The sequence below is a fragment of the Squalius cephalus genome (genome assembly GCF_949319135.1).
Source record: "Squalius cephalus genome assembly, chromosome: 4".
Taxonomy (NCBI): domain Eukaryota; kingdom Metazoa; phylum Chordata; class Actinopteri; order Cypriniformes; family Leuciscidae; genus Squalius; species Squalius cephalus.
Window position 1 is genome coordinate 51,301,142 of NC_137125.1, and position 25,363 is coordinate 51,326,504.

General features: G+C 40.7%; 1 protein-coding gene across 10 annotated transcripts in view; it reads left to right on the plus strand.

The window, feature by feature from the left end:
• Window positions 1-25,363, plus strand: part of foxp2 (forkhead box P2) — a 146,073-nt gene that overhangs the window by 78,928 nt on the left and 41,782 nt on the right. For 4 of the 10 annotated variants that reach the window (XM_079869937.1, XM_079869939.1, XM_079869942.1 and 1 more), the window contains one exon: window positions 8,333-8,510. The exons of 3 other annotated variants lie outside the window; for them this stretch is intronic. In XM_079869937.1, the coding sequence (XP_079726063.1) occupies window positions 8,343-8,510 (168 nt within the window). In that variant the 5' untranslated portion in view covers window positions 8,333-8,342. Of the gene's footprint in view, window positions 1-399; window positions 1,045-8,332; window positions 8,511-25,363 lie in introns of those variants that run through there. 3 more of the 10 variants (XM_079869940.1, XM_079869935.1, XM_079869941.1) reach the window with 3 other exon arrangements.

The following is a 25,363-nucleotide window of genomic DNA, read 5'->3' on the forward strand; positions in this document are numbered from 1 at the left end:
GATGAGAGTGTTGTGGTTTTTATTTTAGAAAACGCTAAGCTCACTAGTTTGTTTGCAGACTTGCGTCGCCCCCCGTCTTTGAGAAGGTCACATGCTTGCTAATCTCATTCAAGCTAGAATGAATTTTAAAAAAAGGCAGGCACACGTACCTCGCGTTTTTAGGGGCTCTGGACGTCCTCCACAGCTGGCCGCGTGTGTTAAATCCCCTCTCGGTTGGAGTCCGAATGCAGGAGAAAAAGAGGAGAAGGAGAGAAAGAAAGTGTGTGTGCGTGTGTGGTGAGCCGCGCGCTCAAATGAGAGCTGCGAGAGGCGTATAGCGGAGAGCGATCCGAGTCCCCGGCTCCGCGCGCAGGCTGTGAGGGAGCGCTCAGACGCTGGTGCGCATGGTCACACACACACACACACACACACACACACTCTCTCTCACACACACACTCGCTTCTTTCACTCAGCAACTCAGTCAGCAAGACGAAAGACTTCCTTTTTTTTTAAAAAGAAAGAAAGACAGAAAAAGAGGGAGAGTAACACATTTTTGAAGAGCATTTTAAGAGGAAGCACAGATGCAGGAAAATTTGCAATGATTAGTTGCATTTTTGGAGAATTTTGAGAGATTTAATGCTAATGATGCCAGTATTTCCAGTGCGTCACAAAAGGCAGAAAAGCTCCGGGTCAGGGCGACACATTTCCATTTTAGGCACTTTTTTCATCACCTCCCTTCGTTCCCGGCCGGTCGCTCGGCTTCCCAAAGCCCCGCGTCTCCTATTGGGCCCTGTCTGCGCGCTGTCGTAATTGCTTGGTGACAAGTGGAGATGAAGGAATAATTGTCAGGAGATAGGGGTCGTTTTTTTTAATGGGTGCACTGCCGATTTAAGTATGCATGAGCGACGCGTGAGGGACGGGGCCAAAGAGGCGCTTGTTTATGATGCGAGTCTGTATAAACACAGTTGGAGTGATGACACTGATAATCGCACGCTCTTCCCCGTGATGCACGACTCTCCGCGAAACACCCTGTCCAGCTTGCCGTACCACACTGCTCACCTGCAGGTAATAAAACCACCTTTTCCTCTATCCATCCAACCATCCATCCATGCTTTCCTACTTTCACCCATCCATCGGGACTTTTCGGTCTCGCTGTCATTCCTCAAGGCTTAAGGCATTCTCCGGCTTGGTTTGTGGGCTGCTTTCATCTGTGGGTTAATTGCTGGTGATAATGGCAATGACGATAATGAATGTGGTTTTGTGCGGGTGTGTGTGCGCGTGCCGTTAAGTGTGTGTGAGTGTGTGTGTGTTTCTCGTGTGATTTGACTTTGCCTAGTAGGTGATTTTATTTGAAGTGAAGTGTTTGTGGAGTTTACAGTGTGCTGATGGGAAATTAAATCATTTGAGTGCTTTTTATGGTTTTGTTTTCTGTATATTAGCAATTAAATATTTTTGTGAGCAGCTATTGGAATTTTTATCAGGCTTATGATTGTAAAATAGTAATTAGTTTTACATGTGTATTTCTTTTTTCCTATTTTTTTTTCTTTTTTAATTTGAAAGAGTTAAGATTTCAGTCTCCTAAAACTTCAACGAGCCTGTCCCATTTTGGAGGTGGGGTCAGTCAAATGATTAGCCCTCGAGTACTAATTATCCCTAGCAAAGGCGGGCAGACAATTTGTTTACTTAAATATTCATAAGGGTGAGCAACGCTCACTATTGGGCTATTGTGAGCATATTATTAAGTTTTTATATGGCTTTGTGCTGGAATGTGGACGTTGTCTTCTTTATAATTTAATACTCTGATGCATAATGAGCTGGGTGATTAGTACATATGGAGAATCATATGGATAATTTACATTGAGTCTGATTGTAATAGCTTGTTTAGTGTGATCAAATTAAATGCTGCATATTTGGTGTGTTTTTTTATTATGCAAATCCCCTCGCTGAACTTTTTTTTCATGCCTTTTTTATACCATCTCAAAAAATAAAAGAAAACAATAAACAAAACAAAAAAGAAAAATATGAATTTCAATAATTGTTTAACCAAAACAATTTCTTTTTTTTTCTTTTTTTTTTAGAAAGAGCCCATGCCAATTAACATCGCTCATTAGCCAAGGCGGTTATTTGTTTTGAAAGTTTAACCAATCACTTTGTTATGCTAATTGTGATGTAATTTAATTTGAGTCCCGTAATGATGATGCCGCTATTATCCCCATAAATGATGCAGTTAAGCATCACAGCCTTATTTGCATGTGCTTGAAGGGAGAAGCTGGATGAGACGACGCCAGCATCACTCTCGTTTTCCTCCCTCTGTTCTCCCACGTCCCTCCGGGTCCTCCTCGGCCTGTCTGCGCTCATTGATGATCAGCCTTTTTTATCTGATATTTTAATGCGAAATGAGTCGACTGGTTACTCACACCGCGCAGATGTAAATTAAATAATTGAAATACCAGACTATTAAAAAATGCAAATGATTTCTTCAGTCGAGGCATCATCACACAGTGAAGTCATGGAGAAACGATTGACTTGTATTTTTTTTTTTCTCTTATGTGCATTGTACTAGTTTGCAATCTACCTCCTTGAGTTCACATTTGCACATCAAAGTGCTTCTTTGTTGGTGAGAGGTTAATTTTTAATCCATTGATTTCATGGCCTCTGGTTTGGACATGCAGATGGTGGCTGATTAGTTAGTGTGTGTGTGTGCGTGTGTGTGCGCAGTGTGCTCGTGTTCCTGCAGTCTTGTGGTTGAATTTTTAAGAAAAAAAAAAAAATCAATTTGAAAGTCCTACAAGAGCCGCTTCCCTCTTTAAATGCACTTCTGAGAACCCTTCAGCCCAAGCTCTCGCTCTGTGACTAAGTCTCCCTTAAAGACTGCCCATTATCTATTTTGTCGAGGTTTTAGACTCTGGGTAATTTTCCTCGGGAAAGATTATTTTTCTCTCGACCAATCTCGCCTGTTACCGCCCTAATTGGTTACATAAATCTTGTCGGGTATGAATGAGAAATGTTGCGGTGTTGTCAAGTGTAATCTTCACCCTTATTTACCAATTCATTAAGATCTATCGATGCAGGACCAGGCCGAAAGAATGACAACATAAATCAGAGCAGTGGGACATAATGACCCTAATCAGCCTCAAATAAGTGGAAACGTCACCATGAGCTATGTCTCTCTGAGTTCGTGTCTGTGTGGCGGCAGCAGGGCCGTCCCGGTCGTTAACGCGGCCGCGTGTCCCGGGCAGGGGCGAGCACGCTTGCCCCCTCCACCCCAAGCCTTTTAATCTCGCCCCACACGCAGCCGGTGTCACAAAGGATAATTGCGGCACGAGATGAAATGAAATATGCGTTTTGAGGCAGGTAAATAGTGAAAGGAGATGGATAAATAGTGAGAAAGAGAGCGAGGGAGAGACCGTCTCCTCCTGCCAAGGATGATTGGAGCAGACAATGGGGCCTCCTACTTTTATAGGTCAATTACTGGTGATTAGGTGGGTTGAGTTAATTAAAGAAATTACCCAAAATGCAGGCACAGGGACCGCTTGATGAGATACCAGCGTCACTGTCTTGTCACCCACGTCCGAGAGGGAGGTGCTTGCTGGGTAAAATTTGAATCAAATGGAAAGACTTGAAACACTCGCTCACTTTTCTCTTTTTTCCCCCGGAAGCGCTGGAAAATCTTTGTAGGTCACAACGTGTTTAGCATTTATGAATTGTGTATGTTTTGGTTTTGTTTCAGAGCTTCTCCAGGATTTATTGCAGTGTTCTTTTGTCCCCTCAGTCTCTGTGCTTTTTTCCCCCCTCTTTCTTTTCTCCTACTTTTAATGTAAATAGCCCAGAATTAAGTTCTGAACATTCAGCGCTGAATGAATCGAATCACAGATGGTCTATTTATCACGAGTGAAACGATGAATTGAATTTTTTTTTTCTTGAATGTGTTCTCATTTTACCACTGATAACAACACTTGATTCGGTTACTTTGCATACTATTAATCCTGAAAAGCGATGTATTCATCCTCCCTTTTCATTTTTGAACTCGTGGTATAAATATGATTTCCCTCATGCTCTTTTTACTCTGTAATCTCGTCCATTGTGAATCACTTTGAAATCCCTCTGTCTGAGAAGAGGGGGCCTGTAATATTACATTCAGGTTTAGAGGAGAGTCATTAACGGTGTACGGTGACCCCTAAGAGCCAAAAAGGACTGCTGGCATGCGCTGTTTAACTTTAAGACTGCATTTTTTAGGTGTTCAGTGCCATTTTTAATTATCATATTCTCCATTTCTCGTGTAGTACAGATGCACGGGATGAAATTCCAACTTTGCATCATCGTTTTTGAAATCTGGCATTTTGATTTATTAAGTATTCCCGACTGTTAAATATTGGAGAATAGTGGAGCGCCGCGCTGCTTTATTTTGTATGCATTGTAACTTGTGGCAATGATGAATTAATTTCAGTGGAGCACAGAATTTGTGATTATTTTAAATGGTATCCATATCTTAACTGAATCAGAGCGAGTGAAGCTAGCAGACTGTGAAATGTAATTTTTAGTTTTTTTTTTTTTTCACCCTTCCTTGCAATGTTAGGATTCCGGGCACCTGAGCAATGCACTGATAATGACTAGTCTTCTTGGATCACAGAGTCTGCCTTTCCTATGCCTCCCTGAAATAATCATCAAGCTCTTTTTCAGGTCTGTTCTGCTCGTCCTATCAGGGGAGAGGGCTGCCGGTTTCCACGGGAGGGGAAAAATGAAGTGGATGACTTCTGTGTGTGTGTGTGTGTGTGACTGTGTTAATGTCACAGTTGCAGCCTCTGGTGCCCCTTTTCAGCGACTTGTATAAAACGTCCCGTGGTTTCCGAGCGCCTTAGATGATGGAGAACTTAGAATTGATACCCGAGCCCCGATAAGAAGGGTGCTGCGTTTGATAATGAGGCAACATTTGCGGTTGTAAAATCAGATCAGCTCAAACAAGCATGAGTAACTTTACTCCTTCATGATGAGGAGTGTGTGTGCGTGTGTGTATGGGAAACATCTGGGCTATATTTGTGGCTTTCCCTCCCCACACCTTTCTTTGCTAACCCACCCACCCGAAATCACAGGCGTAGCCCTTGAATGCGTTGTCAGGATCCTGTCTGGGATTTTTCACCTGATGGAAAGGACAGATTTGCACAGCCTACGATTCGAGAGCAAACATTTGCACAGCCAGAAAGGAATCGCACGCCTGGTACTGTTACAGCGTTTAAAGCACACACAAAAAAAACACACAGCGAGAAAAGAAACAGATCCAAATAACATCTTTTATTCCAGAAATGGAGCGATTTGGGGTTTTTTTTATCAACCTTCCTGAATACACACCAGCACAGATTTTCCTTTTAGATTATGACTGTTATCAAGATGATATGGGTAATAACGGCTCTCAAGCTCTGTGTTTATCACAGCGACTCACTGAAATGTGTTTCAGGACTCGTCCAATTTTTCCGGTGTCAAATGGACCGGAGCTTTTCCACACTAGGAGTACAGCGAGGGCTGTAAATATTGTTCCAATAGCACGAACCCTCGACCCCAGTGGGTTTTTAGGGAAAATCAGTGTGTTATAGTGACAGGCGGTCGGTCTCAAGGGTCAGAGACGGAGAAACGAGGGTCATGCAGTAGAACGAAGACAGATTTTGGGTGCTGGCTTTCTTCCCTCTCTCTCTTTCCCTCTCGCTCCGTCCATCTCTCTCAGGCGGTACAGTCCCGTACTAGACTCTCTCCTTCACTCAGTGTCATTCAGACGCGTAAACCACACACCCTCCTCGCGTCCGCTCCATCGCGTGGAAACGATCGCGAGCGAGGATGTGTTTCTAATTGACATTGTAATTGGCAGATTTGGATGCTGCCTTCAGATGGCTAATTAATTTATCTCACCGCTGTCATTAAGGTTAAAGCAGCACCTGATCTCTCTGAATACACTTTGCATACATCTGCATGAGCATTACGTTCAGTTAGACACCTACACGCCAGTTGTGGATCATGTGGATTTAGAGGATACAGTGTTAATAATGTGTGTTTCTATAATGACAGGATCAGTATTCCACGTCATTAAACCCAAAACCAAATTTGAAGTGAAAAAAAAAAGATTTTTCTTTTCTTCTTTTTTTTCTTTCTCAAATATTACATCAAAATGTTATCTGTTCTTTAGTTATTTAAAAATACGTGTGTTTAATTCTGGGAATAATCAGTTTGTCTTTTCATTGAAGTCATATTTGAATTTCTAGAGTGCAAACTGGGATTACAGTGATCCGAAATGTAATTTTAATTAGCATTTTTTTTTCCTCCACTTTGGAGTAGGAACAGTGTCCTAAACTCATACCTTACTTTTTAGTCTCCTTCATTGTGGCATTAAAAAACACTCCATTACGTTGTTCATAAAATCCGCGTAAAGGCAATCAAGAGGCCCTTCTCTGAATATTTTAAACATTGGGCATGTAAAATTTATGCCTAATTTGAATACTTATTAGTCGCCTAATCTCTACGGCAGCTTTGTGTTTCTTCAGGAGAGATTCGTCAGCCCTCACACTGTGTGTGTGTGTCTCTCTCTTTCTCCTTGTCTGTTAATCTTCTGCACTTTTGTAGTTGTGTTTTGACCAGTGGTGTACTTTCTAAATAAATGTAAAAAAAAAAAAAATATCTTTTTTTGCTTCTTGTGTTTCTCATAAAACATAAGCCGAGCCGTTAAAATGTAATTTGCTGATCTGAAAAGCAGCCGTGGATTAGAAGACTATGTCTTTGTTGTGTCGTGCGTTTGATTAGCGGCGTTCTTCTCTTTCTTTCTTTTTTTTTTTTTTCCCCGTGGCTCGGCTGTCGAGCTACTGTACGCTCTCGTTCAAAGATCGCTGCTAATTGTCCGTACGTAGCAGGTGACAAAATTGATGTGTTTAATCTGTGGAAAGAAGGATGGTGGAGCTGTCAGGGAAATAAATGAAAGTGTTGCAGGAAAAATGAATCCCCTCTTAACATTACACGAGATTAGGGATATTTTATTGTGCATGCTTGCCATTAGCGTAATTAATATTGTTTATGTTTGATTGCGCTGAAATATGAGACGGCCCGTCATCATTTTCTGAGAGAAACAAAATGTGTAAGGGGAAGAGAGGAGGGGGGTCTGATGAATATGTGAATGACGGAGGAGATCGTGTGTCTCTGTGTGTGTATTAAGGCTCTTGTGGGTATATTAGCTATGCAGAACACACCTTGATTTGCGTTTGTTGGGTCGGACGATTCTTTTATTTATTGCAGGAATCACAGATCTTGCCAGGGTTCCTGTGAACATACACAACATTTATGCAGGGAAAATGATAAAACATTTATTACCAGAGAAGAGGTAATATGCATAATTTATGCTGTTTTTAGCACAATCATTAGTGATATTCGTGAAAGATTTTTTTTTTTTTTTTTTTTTTTTGTGCATCCACCACTCTCCTCTGTTTTGATTTCCAATAGATGCCAGTGAAAATTAATTTAATATCTTTTCATTTATTTGCCAGGGTAAAAATTGACGTGTGCGATTTTTGTTCTGTTTGAATTTTAATTGTGCTCGGCGGACGCCGCTAAATATACGGAAGTAATGAATATTTGAGTATGTGATTAAAATAAAAGGGAGGGAAAGAACTACCCTATATGTGACATAAGATTTTTTTTCTCTCTCTCTCTCTCCTCATTTGACTAGCAGGCAAATTTTATTTTGCTTCAGCTAAAAGAAAAGACCATTATATCGTTCATCACAGTACAGAAGCATGTGATTTGTAATTCCCCCTCTTCTCCCCTCACCTCCTGTACCAAATTTTAATTTTGCATGATTAGCTGTGCGTCATTAAGCAACTCCGTTCAGTCGAGACGCAACGGGGATATTTTAAGACATTCGAACAGGGGGAAGAAAAAAAAGGACGTTTCTTACATGGTATATTTCAAGCATGTTCCTTTTGAAATTATTCACACAGCATTGAAGTCACTTGAATTTATTTTTAAACACCATTTGTGATGTTTATCTGTGTGGGATGGTCGACGTGCAATTAAAAAAACTGAAATATAAAAAGTAAAATAAAAACAATAAAAGGCAGGAAGAAACGTGCAATCGTGCATCTCTTTGTATTGCTTCATTTACACAGTGAATGCATAATTCCACCCCCTCCCCCCGTTAAATGCTTTAATTTGCAAAGGGAGCAGGGGTTGATAATGGAAAGCTTTTTTTTTTTTTCTCGCCCCCATTTTTCTTTTTTCTTTTTTACCCCCCCCCCCCCCCCCCCTTTCTTTTTTTTTTTTAGGAGGCAACTAAAGGGGATTGTAACAAGAGCCTTAACCGGTGCCTCTTAATCACTTCTAGGTATTAAGTCATGATGCAGGAGTCGGCCAATGAGACAATAAGCAACAGTTCAATGAGTCAAAATGGAATGAGCAGCCTAAGCAGCCAATTAGATGCTGGCAGTAGAGATGGAAGATCAAGTGGGGAGACGAGCAGTGAAGTAAGCGCAGTCGAGCTGCTGCATCTGCAACAACAGCAGGTAAGTTACGTCTCTCCCCCCCGTCCGTTGTCATCCGCCGCGCTCTCTCTCTCTCTCTCTCTCTCTCTCCCTCCCTCCCTCTCTCTCTCTCTCTCTCTCGCTGGCTTCACACTAGACTCAGCAGGCAGCTATTTGACTGACACCCTTCAGTTGTGTGCATTTAGACAGGAACTGGACTTTTATTTCTTATTTGTTGTGCTGTTTATTTGAGGTTATGTAATTTGTAGACTTTGAAGGGTTTTGTGCAGTTTTTGAGGTGTGTTGTTGGTGATTCTGTTGGAGAAGTGTGTTGACGGGTGTGAAGTACGGAGCATTGCTTGTGTGTCTTTGTTTTGTGGCCACTAGAGGGCCTCCTCCTTTGACATCAGCACACTTTATGGGCTGCCAGGCATCAACTGACCAATGCATGTTGTATTTATGTCAGCATATATATGCATAGGGGCTGTGTGCTTGATTATTTTGAAGTGTTGTGTGTCGATGTATATGCGTGCGTCTCGGTGCCGTGAATGATGGGTTTGACAGCTCACCAAAAGAGCAGCGTGAGGTCAGGCTGAGCTCAGGGAGAGTCTGCGGGCGGTGTGGAGTGTGTGTTCACTTATTCACTCACCAGTGTGTCACTGGATGTGAGTATGTGTCTGTGAAAACAGAATTTGTGATTCCTCAGTCTTCATTTGTATCATTTTCAAGGATTTAAATACTTTTGAACACTTTGGTCGTCATGTGAATGTTTTTATTCACAAAATGCTTAAAAGGACACAAATAAAAAGTTTTTTATCTTTCTTATTTATATTTAGAATTTTAGTTTATAATATATATTTTTTAAAATGTCATTTAGATTTAATTATTCTAAATACGCTTGTATTTGTTTCATCTTGAAGTTTATAGCTATTAAATGACAGCTCTTTTTATTGTGTGTGTGTGTTTGTTTGTTTGTGTGTGTGTGTTTATTTGTTTGTGTGTGTGTGTGTGTGTGTGTGTGTGTGAGTGTGTTGTGTTGTGTTTATGCGTGCATGCGTTTATGTGTGTGTGTGTGTGTGTGTGTGTGTGTGTGTGTGTGTGTGTGTGTTTGTTTGTGTGTTTGTGTGTGTGTGTGTTTGTGTGTGTGTGTGTGTGTGTGTGTGTGTGTGTGTGTTGTGTTGTGTTGTGTTGTGTGTTTGTGCGTGCATGCGTTTATGTGTGTGTGTGTGTGTGTGTGTGTGTGTGTGTGTGTGTGTGTGTGTGTGTGTGCGTACGTGCGTACGTGCGTGTGTGTGTGTGTGTGTGTGTGTGTGTGTGAGAGTGGCTCAGCCCTGTTGACAGCAGCCGAAAGCAGCCCATGAGCCTGTGGGTAAGACAGGATCAGTGTAGCAGAGTGAAGTGTGTCCCGCGGCTCTTTGTGGGCCCCTGGAACACCCCCCTCCTGGCCACCCTCTCCAGCTGGTGATTACAACAGCACCCCCATCTCCCATTCATCATCACACTGGCCGTCTCTCTCTCTCTCTGTCTCACACACGTGTCTGATTGGGGTCAATCCCCCCGCTTTCTCATTACTGACTTCTGTTTTAACCTGCACACTTCACTGTGTGCGAGATAGAGATGATCAGTGTTTTGTGGTTAACAGTGTGCTCTTCAAACGTGTTTTTGTAAACTTGTATCAAAGACATTATTGATTATAGTTCATATTTGTGAATTGTTAGTAGTTGATGATGATGATGATGATGATTGTCTATTGTTATTATTATTATAAACCTATTGAAATATTATAAAAAGTGTAAAAATGAACATCTCAATTTTAGTTTTATATTAATGTAATATGAATTTAAATGTGTATATTACAAATAAATACATATTCATTTATTTGTTATGATAAATATATTATAAACAGACTGAAATATTAAAAATAAAGTAATTTTGAATTACTTATTGTAATTTAAAATGAATGTAAAATAGATGTTTTAATATAACATATTTGTATAATACTGTAAACATAAACATAATTAGAAATGTAATTAGAAAGATATTAATATACATTTATATAACAGTACAATATACAGTATACAAATATAAATTATTTATTGAATTTTTAATGTGTATAAATATAAATTATTTATTAGAAAATAAATTGCAAAAATGTAAATAAATATAAATTATTTACTATAAATTAATTTGTAGATTTAAATTTGTCTTGTGCTGGCTACTGTCCAAAGCCAATAAAATACAGAAGCATCTAATCAGAAGTATTATTATTATTATTAGTAGTAGTAGTAGTAGTAGTAGTTTATCAATTATCATCATTGTTGTTATTATTATTATTATTATTACTTGTTAACAGTATTTAATATTGCTAAGTTTTATTTTATTATTAAGTAAACAAACATAATTAGAAATTGTAAAAAAATACAGCATTATTATTAAATATAAATGTATATAATATAAATCTAAATATATGTATAAATAAAAAAAACATATTTTTAAATAGCTTTTATATCGCAACATTAGATTAGATTCAGCATTACAATACGAAAGCATCTAACCATAAGTATTAAAGTTGTTTATTATTAATATTATCACTTATTGTTAGTTTAACAATAGCTAATAGTCATAAATAGTTAAACAATAACAAATAATGTTATTAAATGATTAAATTGTAAAATTTAATTTGTATGTTTCTATTATTGTTACTTATTGTTAGTTTAACAATAGCTAATAGTCTTAAATAGTATAACAAATAACATTATTAAAAAAATATTTAATTTGTATGAACGTTATTGTTAATAATTTGTAATAACAGTTAGTAGTATTATTCCTGTATAGCTGGATTTTTGAATAAATTTTGTGTTATCTGTCTGTAGATAATCCGCACTAAGAGTGGAAGAAAAGGGCAGTGTAAGCAGAAAGAGTGAAGAGAGGAGAGATAAGTACCATAGAGACAGTGGAGAGAGTGACAATGTTTCACTTACAGAGAGCGAGCGAGAGAGCATAGACAGACACATTGAAATGAGTGGGCCAGCTAACAGGCCTCGGGAGGCTTTTTAAAGGGAGGCCAGGTGCTGTTAACTTCACACACTTCCTGCACAGTTCCCTCTCACACACGCCACAGTCAGAGAATTCCTACACATCTGCCTAATAATGTGTGTGTGTGTGTGTTAGAGAAAGATGAAAGAGTCCAATTAAAAATAAGTATTACTTATTATTAGTAAAGTAATGTTTTTGTGCATTGCCAAACTTTCTTACTAAGGAAAAAACACTTAGAAATTTATGGTGTTAATATTATTATTTAATTTCCTTTCGATTTTCATCATTGATTAAAGCACTAAATCCAGGATTTTCACATTTAAGCATGAACTTTGATGGTGTGTTGTGGCTAATTTTTTGTAATAAGAACCTTTTTTATGGAATTAGTGTTGCAGCTTTGTTGTTTTTTTTAGTTTGTGACAAGAATGGTTGCCAAGGATATTGATTGTAGGCTGTTGTTAAATGAGCTTTTAATATTGTTAAATTAATAGTAGTGCATGTATACAAGAAGGTTTGCATTGATCTGTAGATAATGTGATGTGATATAATGAAGCCTCTAGATGATTGTTCTGGTTTAATAATCTGTGATTGTATGGATTTATAGTGTGGTTAGCCATACTCTAAAAAATGAACTTCCTGTCTGGAGAGGATAAGTTAAAAAAAAAAGCGTCATTTTAAAATCCACCCGCCATCTATTTCCCCATCATCCATTAGAATTCAATTATAAATTCTGCAGTAGTTTATTAAACGTCATATTTTCATTGGCTCTTGCTATATTTCTGTTGTTTAACCCTCAATATTGTTTTTAGATCAGTTCTGTGCTTTTTATTAGCCACACTTCCAAATGCATTTATGAATGTCGTGTCCAGATGCACAGGACACTGTTCATTTTATATATTTTTCCCCTGCTAACAGCAATTGTTACAGGAAGCGGTGTGTAAGTCGCTGGCCCGGTGTAAAAATGACAGCAATTAACCCGACATTTTAGCTTGAGGAGAATTTAAGATGAGACGCCTGACAGCCAGTGTCAGCCATATTTTCCCCGTCTTCTTCAGGTGTAAGAGCAAATGAAATTGGAGGTAGTATCGCAGTTGAGGGAGCCACTTGGGAAGGAGGGAGGGAGGGGGTGTCCACGGAAAACAAATGATCTAAATAGGACTTATTTTGCACTTATTTACTTCATTTTCACAAAGATTTTGCGCCAAAACACCTGGAAAATATCCCACAATAGACCAAGAACGGAAGCATAACAGAGGAAAAACTAGTGTGCTAATTGATATTCAATGAGTCTGACTCCATCATCACCCCACAAACACATTAACACACATGCATGCGTTCAGAAGAGGTGGGAGGAGGCGTCTCTAGGGGTCCATTGACTGTCATTCAGGAGGGGAAAGTAACAAAGTAACGCAGAGACGCCACACAAACAGCCTGTCTCCCCCGCCGTCCACCGGGAGCTGCGAGTGCAACATCTTCAGGCAGGGTGATGACGGCTTTCGCCGCTCATCAGCCAAATAAAAGCCCCTCTGATGCAAATAGCGCTTTGCCCTTGAGCATAATTTAAAGCAGTAATCACCCCTGGAGTCTCTACCGTGCAGATAGCGAAAGCGAGGTGACTGTCTCATTTACACTCGAGCACAAAGAAGCTCATTAGCTTTATCACACCGGCCTGAGACTCCTCCACTACAGTGTGTAAATAACACACACACACACACACACACATAGAGCCACCTTTCATAAAGCTCTCAAGATCAGCGCTAGAAACAAGAATAAAATGTGTTTTATGCACTCTCGATGGCTTGCTGTTGTATTTTACGGTTACCATTTCACTATCAGCGGACATTGTAGACGTCGAGCTTTGACATATAGAGGCGTGCTGCCTCTCGCGATGACACTGCAAGATATAAGCCTCGCCGTGACTGATGTGTCTGCTCCGTTCCTCCCCAGACAACAGCAGGCATTATTCTATTATCGCCACAGAGCTCAGATCCTGGAGTGGTCACTTGTGTTTAGGCCACATAACATGTGGCTGTATGGAAATTGCAGTGCGCCTGCAGTAGTAACTCCATTTCCCATCGGCCTCTCTAGAGACCGGGCGAAATGTCAATCCGTGGCTTTGAAAGAGAGATCGAGCGAGGGACAGGATGAGGAGGAGGGATAGAGAGAGAAAGGAACAGAGTGAAATCTGCTGGAAACAAACACTCGTGAACATTGCTCAAGCCCTAGTCGCGTCACGGGGGCGAAAAACAGGTCAAAGACGTGCACAAGTGAAACACACACACCTTCAGCCTTAGAGTTATAAATGAAATAAGCCATGTCTGCACATTTAGGCAACAAATGAGAATTGTTTTATGTAACAAATGTTTATATATTGCAAAGGTGTCCCTTTACCTTACTAGTGCATATGTAGTGCAGCCATATTTTATTTTATTGTAATATACTTATTTTTTTATGCTTATTTGATTCTTTAAATTGTGTTATGTTATTTTATACATTATTAACCTTATATTATATGTTATACGTTTGTGTATTCATACTTTTTATGCATTTGTGTTATATATTTTTTATTTTATACTTTATATAAGGGTTCCTCAAATCTGACCCTGGAGGGCCACTTTAACATTTATAAATACTCATGTACTTTTATGGTATACTATTTATATTTTTTATTTAATTCGATACCTCTTTATTGATTCAAGAGTGGAGAAGGATGGAGGCTAGTGGGTTATTAAGAAATGACATTTCCCGGATTCAAACTCCCTTGACCCCGACCGGGCACCACTGCTCAACGTGTTAGCACAGGGGCTAACCATCAGGCCACAACTCTGACCAGCCGCTTGTGTTTAGCAATTACGTTTAACCTCTGTGTGTAAATAAAACTCCAGCAGTTGGTCGGTCAAGATCAATGACCACTTCACATCTCATTTCCTACTGTTTTGATGTTTCCTAACAGCCCTGCCTGTGGAATTTAATAGCACTGAAATCTATAACAGCCCTCAGGGCAGAAGCCTCCACCAGAGACAAAAGTGACGTATTTTCACCGTGGATTATGCCATCAAAAAACTGTTTTAAGAATATGGAGCAGGTGCTTATGGGTAGTGTAGTTAATTGCCCAAACCTTGTGTGGCGAGCAGAGTAGTGAACCGAACATTATATTTCTTGAGGCAGGTAATTCAGAGAAAGGCCCCCAGAGCGAGGAATCTTTTAGAGTCATCTTGAACTCAAACTCAATAAAAACATGGTGAGGAAACTGGAGCATCCTGAACCTCATCCTCCCAGTATCTCTGACAGCCTATGACACCACAAACCATTTAACAGAGCTTAAAAAGCTCACATATGCAGATGCCCGGCATCTTAAGCTGACAACCAAGAGGCAGGATTTTCTAGAAGGCAGCTTTGGAGCCTTGTGAATTTAACAAGCATGTCTAGTATTACAGTTTCTCTCCGGTTTATCCATGAATAGTAACAAATCAGCCTGTGAAACGCCTGCCTGGGGATGTTTGTATGTGATGGTTTTCCGGAACAAATATTAAAATGATGTAAATCTGGTTAAGGAGTTGAGGGCTGCGATTGCCAGAGCTGTTCTCTCTCCCTGTTCCTTCCTCTCTCCCTCTGTCTATTTACTATGCACAAGGTAGTCAGATGTTGCCACTCTTCCACTTGAATATTTGAATTCCATAATGCTGGAAGAGAGCGAGCGAGAGGGAGATCATATGAGTGGCGTCTGGCCTGGCTCATAGCTCACTGCCCTCAGACTGAATACATATGTAAGAGACCCTCTCAGCTTGCAGCTCTTCAGGGCTTTTCAACAAATGCTGTAAATAAGCCCGGCCTCAGCTCGCAAATACACAAGAGGCTTTTCAAATGCACGCATGTGTCACTTAGCCTGGGCTTGCAGGCTTTCTCAGTGGGTGTTATTTCTGGGGGCTCGTACGGGTACATTTTTTATCTTTAAAGTGTAGGATAGATGCTATATCCCCTCTCCATCGCTGTCATTTTGGCCTGAACATCTCCATCACGAGCCAGAGGACAGCCGAGAATGTTAGCACGTGCAAAGAGTGGGAACTAGCGGCGTACGCCACATTGTGCTTGAGAGGGATTGAGTGAACGGCGTGATAAGGAAATGCTGTTGTCGTATGCAAAACATGAATTAAGGTTGTGTGTGAGGCTTCATGCTTGATTTGACGCTAAGCTGATATTGCTTTCACGCTCAAATCTTCCAATGCTACTTCATTTCAATTGAAATGCGATTGTTATTGCTAGACGTATTTACCCGAAGTTATTTGATGCATGAATTTGCCCGCTAGGTATTTCCTTAGTTGTGTGGTGACATTGGGCGCTTACCTCAGTTTGACTATGGTTGTCTGAGCCAAATCTGATTAAGAAGTAAAGCAAATAGCTATGTTGCAGTGATTTTTACCACAATTAAGAGGAGCTTTTATAATACATCAACAACAGTAATATGATTATAAAATAAGGCCAGGTATTATAGGTCATCATTGGCTTAACTGCATGATTTTGGCAAATGTTGTCATATTTTATAGCCATAACATAACTATTTAAAATAATTATGTGTGATACACTGTAAAAAATAAAAAATAAAAATTCAAAGTTGTAAACAAAACAAAGAGTTTACAAGAATATACTATTTCAGTCTTTCTACTTTAGAATTTTGTGTTTAAATTAATACTTGTGAACTTTACTAGTAATTTCAGTGAAAATCGTTTCAACATTAATCCCAGATAATTCATCTTGTGTACACAAGTTATATATTATTTGTGGTTTACATTGCCAGGCACGCATGTTCTTACATTTAATTTCTGTTCGATTTAGATCACAGTCTCTTGTTTCTTTTTAACAGCTGACTTAATTGTCTAGTTATGGTCAGAAGTGTTATGGAGGAAGTGGGGATGCTTTAGGGATGTTCATCAAAGCGTAGAATAAGGGGGGGAAAAGCGAAAGAAGGAGGGGAATTTCTCTCATGGTCGAACTAAGTGAACGACATTGTGATGAATTTTCTTGTTAGGAGAAATTACATCTACTAAGTTGAGCTACCTCAGCATGAAATTGAAAAAGAAGCATTTCTTGGCCATTTCCATTCTTGATTCAATGAAAGATGTAGATTAGCTGTTGGGAGGGTGAGGGAACTACAAAAGTATGACTTTGTTCACGCTAGGTCTGTGAAATAAACCTTGTAAAATGGCGTATAGGCCCGTCACAGGGTTTGTTTACGGGAGCGAGTGTAGTCAGGCAGTTAGCCAGATGATTATAGCAGATACATGGCATGTGGATACACAGAGCGGGCGTGTTTGAGTGAACACGAATGTTTATCTGAGCACTGAATGCATCTTAATCGCCGCACATCTAGGGCTATGTGTAACAATCCAAAGCTCTTTGTAATCAGCCTGAAACCCTTAGAACAGATCTGTCTCTCTCGCTGAAACATTGACTGATAGGCGCTGTGTGTCAGGAGGGAAGATAACTCTACCCCAGCTCAGCTCACTCAAAAGGTCAGGCACGCACTGTAATTGGAATATTCACAAGACAAACGCCGCAGATCGCTGGCACACATAGCCAGGAGGGCCCGGGGCCCCAGTGCTCCATCAGCGGGAAGGATTGACGGAGATGCATTGGCCCACCACCGGCTAGATGTAACGCTATTAACTCCACTGATCTCCGGCACAGCTCAGCGCTCATTGAGATGGGCTGGGAAGATCCATCACCCAGGCTGAATGGACTACCGGCCCACCGCAAACTAATGACAGTTGAGCGCTCAGGTAAATGGACTGAAAACAATAGTTTGTTTTCACCTGGAGTGACTCGTGATCTTGTAACCCGATTCCATTTTGTGGTGATAATTTTTTCTGCACCAGCCGGAGCACCATTTTTGAGCCTCCTTTAGCATGTATTTTTCAGTTGGAGTAGAAACCGCATATTCTACAACATTTCATCTGTGGTTACTGGTTAGTTGCACAGTAATCAAAGGTTTGTGTTGTGCGTTGAAGGTCACAAAGTGGCCAGTCAAGCTTGTGGGTAACAGTGCATATAAGAGCTCACCGTGGACCACACACACATGCTCGGATATTATGTGAAACTAGTTATGATTATTACAGACTTAACTCTAAACATACACCTAAAAGAAAATATTGTGCATTTTTAGAATAAAAGAGACAACATTATTAACTTAATTTAGCCATTTACTTAATATATTTTTCCCAGTTGAGTACATCTCCAAAATTAGGTTTTGCCAGGTTTAGTTCATTGCAGTGTTGCTCATGTGGGCAATGCAATTTTGAGTTTGTCTTTTTATTTATTTATTCATTCGTCTATTTATTTTAAATAGAAACATAAGCACACCATGATCTCATTCACTCGTACTGTTAAAGTTTACCACCTGCTCAGTCAACTGCAATCATTTCCTACCTAGGTCTGCATGAGACCCGTAGTTTGTTTTTCATTGCATCTGTGTATTGCTATCGAAACCCTGCACAAACACTTCTTTTGTCAATGGGACTGAGAGATTGGTGCCTCTCTCCCCTTCTGCAGAGAGTCTACACTTCGCCTCTAGCTGTGTACTCTGCTGTCTGAGCCTCTTAATAAGTTCTTGTCAACAAACGCTATGCCCAAACGGAGTACAAGCCCATTCGTTCGCTCTGACAAAAGCTCTGTGCTACTCTTTTCCTTCTTATTTCCTGCGGCCTCTCTCTAAATAAAGTGTGGAGTGTGCTTTCTCTCGCCCCTGAATGCAACATTTATTAAGAGGTATTCCTCCAACCATGTGACGCTCAGTGGCGTGGAACTGCTAAAAAGAGATGGATCATAATCACTTGAAAAAGAAGCCAAGTGCATCGAGCACACACTAGGAAGTGGGGACTCGTTCGCCGCCTCTCTCTTCCTTCATTTAATTCGCCGACCTGTACTAGTTTGCACGTGTTGATGGTATAAGTGAAAAGCAGTCTTCTTTCTTGGTCGAGGCTTTGTAAAGAAGGCAGATAAAAGGCCCAGTAGAGTCACCTTATCTAAACCCAGATGATATACAGCAGTTGAAAGCAAGGGCTTTACCAAAGCCAGCCGTTGAGAAGCAGGGAGAGATCGAATTTCATAAAGCAAAGAAACCATGTGCAGAAACAATGTCTGAGCTCCCAGAGAGATATAGAGGAGGAGAGGCACTTGGTTCTCCAACTGATCTGTGATACCTCTTTATGACGTTTTAAGCATCTTTAAATTGAATTGCATGAGATTACATGATAGCAAATTTTACTCAAATCATACTGCCATGATACTAGGGTGTTCTAGGTGGTTGTTAGATGGTTTCTTTGTGGCTCAGATATTCAGGATATTCTCATCCTTAGATATGACTCGTTTCCACAAAATTTGTTGTCGACCAGTAAAACATTTGAATCTGAACTGCAAGAAATCGCATGGCTCTATAATAAGGGTGCCTCATTGGCCCTTGGCCAATGTACGTATCTTCAATTTTTTGAACATGTATATGGATTTGGAAACTTAAACATTTGGTTTTCTCTGATTCTTGGATATGAATTCTGCTTGCCAGCTTCAACTTGTCAGCTTGGTTATCAGTCCTTTTTGCCATTTATGCCATTATTTCCAAACAAAAGTGTTTATGAACGTATTGCTGTTGTGGATTTTCTTGCATAATTATAATTTGTGATAATCAATCACAAAGGGTTATATGCCAAAGTTTAAAACTAAGGTTAATGATTTGTTCAAATCAGTCTAATGATCAATAGTAATAGTGATGTTCAACTTAGCGAAAGCAACTAATTTGAGTGGAAATTCTCTCGCTCTTCTCAGTACGTGTTGCTGGATTTCTATGGGATACAGATGTTGTTTTCAGTACGGGGCCCCCGCCGTCTGATTCCCTCCACAGGTTGCTGGCGATACTGTAAACTATTATACGTGGTCCAGTGCTAAAGTGCAGCGCGGATTTGCGAGAACCATCCATAACGATGTCTGCAGGAGGCGGGAAGCGTATGAATGTTTGTGGTTGCAGTGAACGGTGGAAGCCGACTCTGTTTGGCCTGTTATTGCTGGCACCGGTTCCCCAACGAGGACCGTGCGTTCACACACACACAACACGGGCAAACGCACACATCACTGTTGTCTGCGCATACACACTAACCCTGATGGGCCGGACAGACTCGTGTTTTGTCTCCTCGCACTTGAAAAAATAAGTGTGAGGTTACACAATGAAGCAGATCTCTGTTTTCTCTCTCTCCCACCAGTAAATGCCCGGCTTTCTGGGGTAGAAATGAGCGAATTCATCTCAAATTCACCAGGGAGGGCTGGGCTATGCCTCTGTGTTTACAGTGGCAGAAAGTTAATATAAATTTTCATCAGAAGGGGAAGTTTACACATATGATTCTATTTGTCCTTCATTATTAGCACCTGAGACTGGGCTGGGGAAGCATAATTGTCTACAGACACAGGCCAAATAGATGCAAGGGGAAGGCAAATAAGCACACCCCAAAATAATTTTATGGTTGTGTGTTACAATCCCTCTCCTTGGGATCCTTAATCTAGAAAATCAATAAACAAGAAGCGAGCGAGGGAGACGGAGATGTGAGGCGCGGAGCGAGGAAAGATGGGAACTGCGTACGAGAGATTGAGGGGAAAAAGCTGGAGAAGGAATGAAAGGAGAAAAAGAGAGAGCGCAGCTCACAGAAGCCCATTGTTCTGCCGGTTAGCTCGCGCTTGGCCCTGCAGCTGAGGAGTGTCTCCACGGACCGGCCCGCGAGCTGCACACACCGCTGATTTATTGAGTCATACATAAAAACACTCATTATTCCCACATCCTTTTCTCTTGTCTGAGAAGTATGGCGTTTGGCTGAGGAAAAACACTCTGTGTCTGTATCCACAATAACTGAGATCTCTCTCTCTCTCTCTCTCTCTCTCTCTCTCTCTCTCTCACTCGCTCTCCTCTCCTCATTTTTTATTTGTGTCGGCTGCTGGAATGGATGCTGTGCGTACACGGCTCATCCTTACTGGACATGTTGTGTCTTGGGGTGTTTTCCCACTTGAGTCCTTTTTAAAGAACTAAACTCAGAGCTCACAAGTCAAAAGTTATTTATTTGTTATACACACATAGTGGATAAGTAGACTTCTCCTTTTGTTAAAACCAGAAATGGTAGAAGAAAGTTAAAGAATAAACAAGCAACAGAACAAAGGAAGGTGTATCTTATTTATAATTTATAAGTCTTTTCATTCTTTTCATTTCATTCATACTCTTTTTTTGTAAACTGGACATTATTTTATTAATAATAAAATTAGATTATATTAATAATTAGATGATCATTTTCATTATTATTATTATTGTTGTTGTTGTTAATAATTGTTCTAAAAAAACAGAGCTTGTTAATCACTTGAATTATAGTAATTCATTAATTTGTTGTATTTTTACTTAATATGATGGTAATTGTATATAACATCATATGATCATCACTAAACTAATAATCCCTAATACGTGCCACCTGATATAGTCTGAGTTTGGTTCGTTTTAAATGTTTTTTTCGGAGTGTTCACATAAAAACAAAATTCAGTGTGTAATTTCACGGTTACTAATTTAAAGACAATTTGTCTCCATAGAGCCAAATGCAGCCTCAGTATTTGGATCTCAAAAAGACAGCCCAGCCACCTCGATAAGCCCTGGTTCACTGGTGCGCTAACACAGATCACAGCTATGGATGACCTTTGATAAAAGGCAGTCTGTTCCACCATTGTATCAGTCAACCTCCTCACAACAGAGGTTGGTACACTGTCCACAGACTGACCTACTGCTGTTGTGTGTCCAAATGGACCTTTAACGTGTTCAGCTGTCATTCATACTGAAGAGCGCGTGGCGCCCAACGCAGGGCCGCTGCGGGGCTGTTATGTCCTCAGCGCACGTCTTGTTTATGAAATCCGTGCCTGGAGCGACGTTTTCTATTCATGAGTGGCCTGGCCCCTCATCAGACCCCTATGTCCTAAACACACTTACATAACAGATATGGTGTCAATATTTTGCTGTCAAGAGTGGGGCCCTATCTTTGCACAGGCTGCGCAGACCACCGGCCAATCAGCTCTGTTTGTTTGTTCAGCTTAAACTGTTTGTCCTTTGTTTTTCGTGGCAGCCGACTCCTGTCGGCTTGATAAGGGTTGTGCTCTCGCTCTCTCGCTCTATCTCTGTCTTGTTGTGCATTTTCCATAAGAGATGGTTGACGTGCCCTCTGCGACTACAAGCCCGGAGATCTTCTGGTGCACAAAACTTCCTGCAGAACGCGTGTGGCATTGTAATCTAGAGAAGTCACATGAGAAAAACACATTTCAATTGAATCACAGGCATTTGAAGTGCACAAAAGCACCCCACCCTTGTTTATCCGTAAGTATTGTGGACCTAGCGTTCTCAGAAATCCAGATGAATCCACTGTGTTTCCGTTCTCAAAAAGCTAGTTTTTCTCACTGTAACACTGTTGTGTAGTCTTGTAATACGTTTGGTCACAGTTGCAGAAGCCGCATCGACTCTAAAAGCTTGGTTTAAAGGCTGATCCTTGGAAACGAGGATGCATTTGTAATGATGTGCCAAGTTGCGACTGGCTGCTAATGCTTTTCATGCTTGTTTTAGCGCTGGGAACGTTGCAATGTATTCCTCATTACCCCTGTGTTAAGTCTAAACGCAGACTGCCTGGTGAAAGGGGTGAGAGAGCTGACATATGTTTCTTTCGCCTGTCTCTTTTTCTCTCCGGTGATCTCTGCTTGGCTATTAACATAGCGGAGGAACGCCTGTGTAAACATTCGTGTTTCTCCCCTCCGCTTTGTATAATAGTGACTGGTATCGCCTTTCCCCCTCGACCTCGCTATCTGAAACCAATTACAGCTGATCCATTTGGGCCGAATCGTATTTTCATAAGGATTGCGAAGCCCTCGCAATCATGTGTTTATGTGTGTGTCTTCCATGTGCTCTTCATTGTACTGAATGTGCAAGTTTGTTTCTTTCTGTTCTCCCCCCCCCCCTCCTCCTCCAGTCCTTAGAGATAGATATCAACATCAAATATGTTCCTGAGTGCCTTGTTATTTACGCTCCAGCCCAGGTTCTCCTTGAGCTCCTAGCTCTGTGGAATGTGATGCATTGTGCTGTTTATACAATGTGTGCATTAATGGATGGCAGCCTGCATTTCTTCTGCACAGCAACAAAACTTATAGGATGAAGAAAAGCAAAGCAAAGCAAGCAGCTTCCAGACGTCCAGCAAAACTTCAGTGGTTGCTTTGCTTTTGTTGAATCTGGAAAGCACCTAATATGCCTTTGTGTTGCATTCTTGTGTTTTTTTTTTTTCTCACACAAGGACGAATATAAGTAATATAGTCTGGTGTTGTCACTAATAAGGAATGTTTTTGCACTATTACAGGACCAGGGCAGACGAAAATTTCTGCAGGAAATATTAAAGGAATAGTTCAGCCAAAAAGTGAAAGTTCTGTCATCATTTACTCACCCTCACACATTATTTCAAACCTTTATAACTTTCTTCGTATTCGTAGAACACAAAAGGATCATTTTTCCTGGTCTGTCTTCCATGTAATGAACGCGAATGAGGACTGAGGCTCCAGAATGAATATGTCTTAATCTTTTTTTTAGTCTTCTGCAGTCAGATGCAAAATCTAAGTTGTTATTCAACTTGCGGGACTGTTCACCATTGTGTTCGGATCATTGAATTCAAGAACCAGATCAGTCTGATTCGAATTCATTATTTAGACTGGTTTTGTGAACAGATTCAGTGAACCTGATTTGGTTGTTCATGAATTGGCTGTCTGTTCAGTCCTTTCTTTACACAGAGTCTGTCTGTTCTTTACACGATAGATTAACAAACAAATCCGATTCATTGATGAAATCAGTCTAAAATCAGACTTATCTGGTTCTGGAATTCATTTTTGCAGCTTGACATTTACAGTTTTCATTCACCTTTATTATATTGGGGGAAAAAAGAGGCCCAGGATTTTGTGTTTCACTGAAAAAAGAATCTCAAATGGGTTTGAGAGAGTAAATAATGTCATGATTTTAATTTTTGAGTGAGCTATCCCTTTAACAGTTCTAAACAATGGTCCCTCTAATATGCAAAGTGGACTTGATTACATTCCCCCACCTTCCCAGCGTTCATGTTCATATTGGAAAAGCCATTAAACGTCTCCATCCGTGTGCTGTGGGAAGCGCCACTCTCCTGACCTCTACCTTGTATTGAATGACTTCTTTGACTTTGTCCTTTTATTCATCAGAGGACGGTGAGTCTGTATCGATCGGAGCACGGATAAACATTTCCTCCTGTTAATTGTTGTGCTAAAGCCATTAGCCGACCACTAAAGCCACACAATCACAGTCACCGCTTGGATGGGCGTGAAATCTCCCGCAATTTACAATCTCATCCACGCGGCCCAACTGATAATGACTTGGCGAGGGTACTTATAACTCACTCGTGCATCTGAAAGCACCATGACTAATCGATAAATGCATCGTTCAGAATGGAAAAATAAGGCACAATGAAGTACGGAAACTTGCTTGTTGCAAACTTCCCAACTTCGGATGTTACTTGATTAGTTCAGAGAACCTAAAACCTTGAGTTTTTCCCAAAACGTATCCAGTTACACAAGTAGCCTATCCCACATTCAATGCTCAAGACTCTGTTTGCATTTGTTGTTGTCTGTTTGGTTCCTTCAAAGACAGGACAGGACAGGGATCTGATCTGAAGTAGTCCAGCTCTTCTCCACATCCTGCTGTCCCCTGAAGTATCAGACAACGGCTGTGAGTGTGTGTGCATCAGAGGAGACAGATCGATGCTGTTAGGACCCAGCGCCACTGTGTTGTGTTTGTTTACCAGGAGCTCGGAGAGCCTGGCTCCTCACCGCACAGCCAGACAGACAGTGGCAGCTCCTCGCCCTGTCTCTTCATAATTGATCAGGGGGATGGCTGTCTTCCCAGCGGGTTAAGACGTGGCAACTTTTCCCCCTATCTCTCTCTCCCTCTCTTCCTTTCTCCCTCACCTCTCTCTCTCCTTCTCTCCCCCTGTTTGCTCAGCATCTCAATGTACTAGTTCAAACATTGTTCTCACCAGCTGGCAGAGAAGTGCCATATGCACATCCTGTCAAGGCAGCTGTTGTCATGGATACTGGCAAGCACCAGGAAATAAAGCAAGCCCTTGATTCTGCTGGAAGAAGTGTCACTCTTTATCTGAAGGGTTTTTTTTTTTTCTTCATCGCACCCCTCGACCTTCGCTCTCCTCTTTCCAGACAGATGAAACACCTGTGAAGTTATTGTGTTGTTTGTATTGCTTTATTTATTTTGTTGCTTTCTCCTCGTGTCGGGGCACTGAGGCCGACTGCAAGTGTGTTCACATAGCCGTTGTTCAACTCCAGGAAGTCTGGAAAGAGTTGCTTACCCTTGAAAGTGTGTATCAGTATTCCTGTAGATACATGAGGAACACTGTAAGGTACATCATTTCAACCTACCTGACATCCTACCTACTGTAACATGTTTTTCAACAGATTTTTACATTTTCTGAAGAAAAATGGTTGCCCGTGTAAAAGTTGCTTGGGTGTTGAGGGTGATTGCTGGGGTATTTCTAGGTGCTTTGGGGATGTGGTGGTTGTGCTCTGAGTGACGGTTCATTGCTAAGGTGAAATATGATGATGTGGATGGCTAGGATATTTCTAAGAGGTTGCTAGGTAAGCAACCTAACTGGTCCAGGCCAAAAGAGCCCAGAGTAGGGACTTCATACATGTAAATATTATATTTGTAATGGGTATATTTACCCATTTTTCGTCTATATGGCATAAATCCACTGATCTATATAAATGACTGGATTGCTCATGACGTC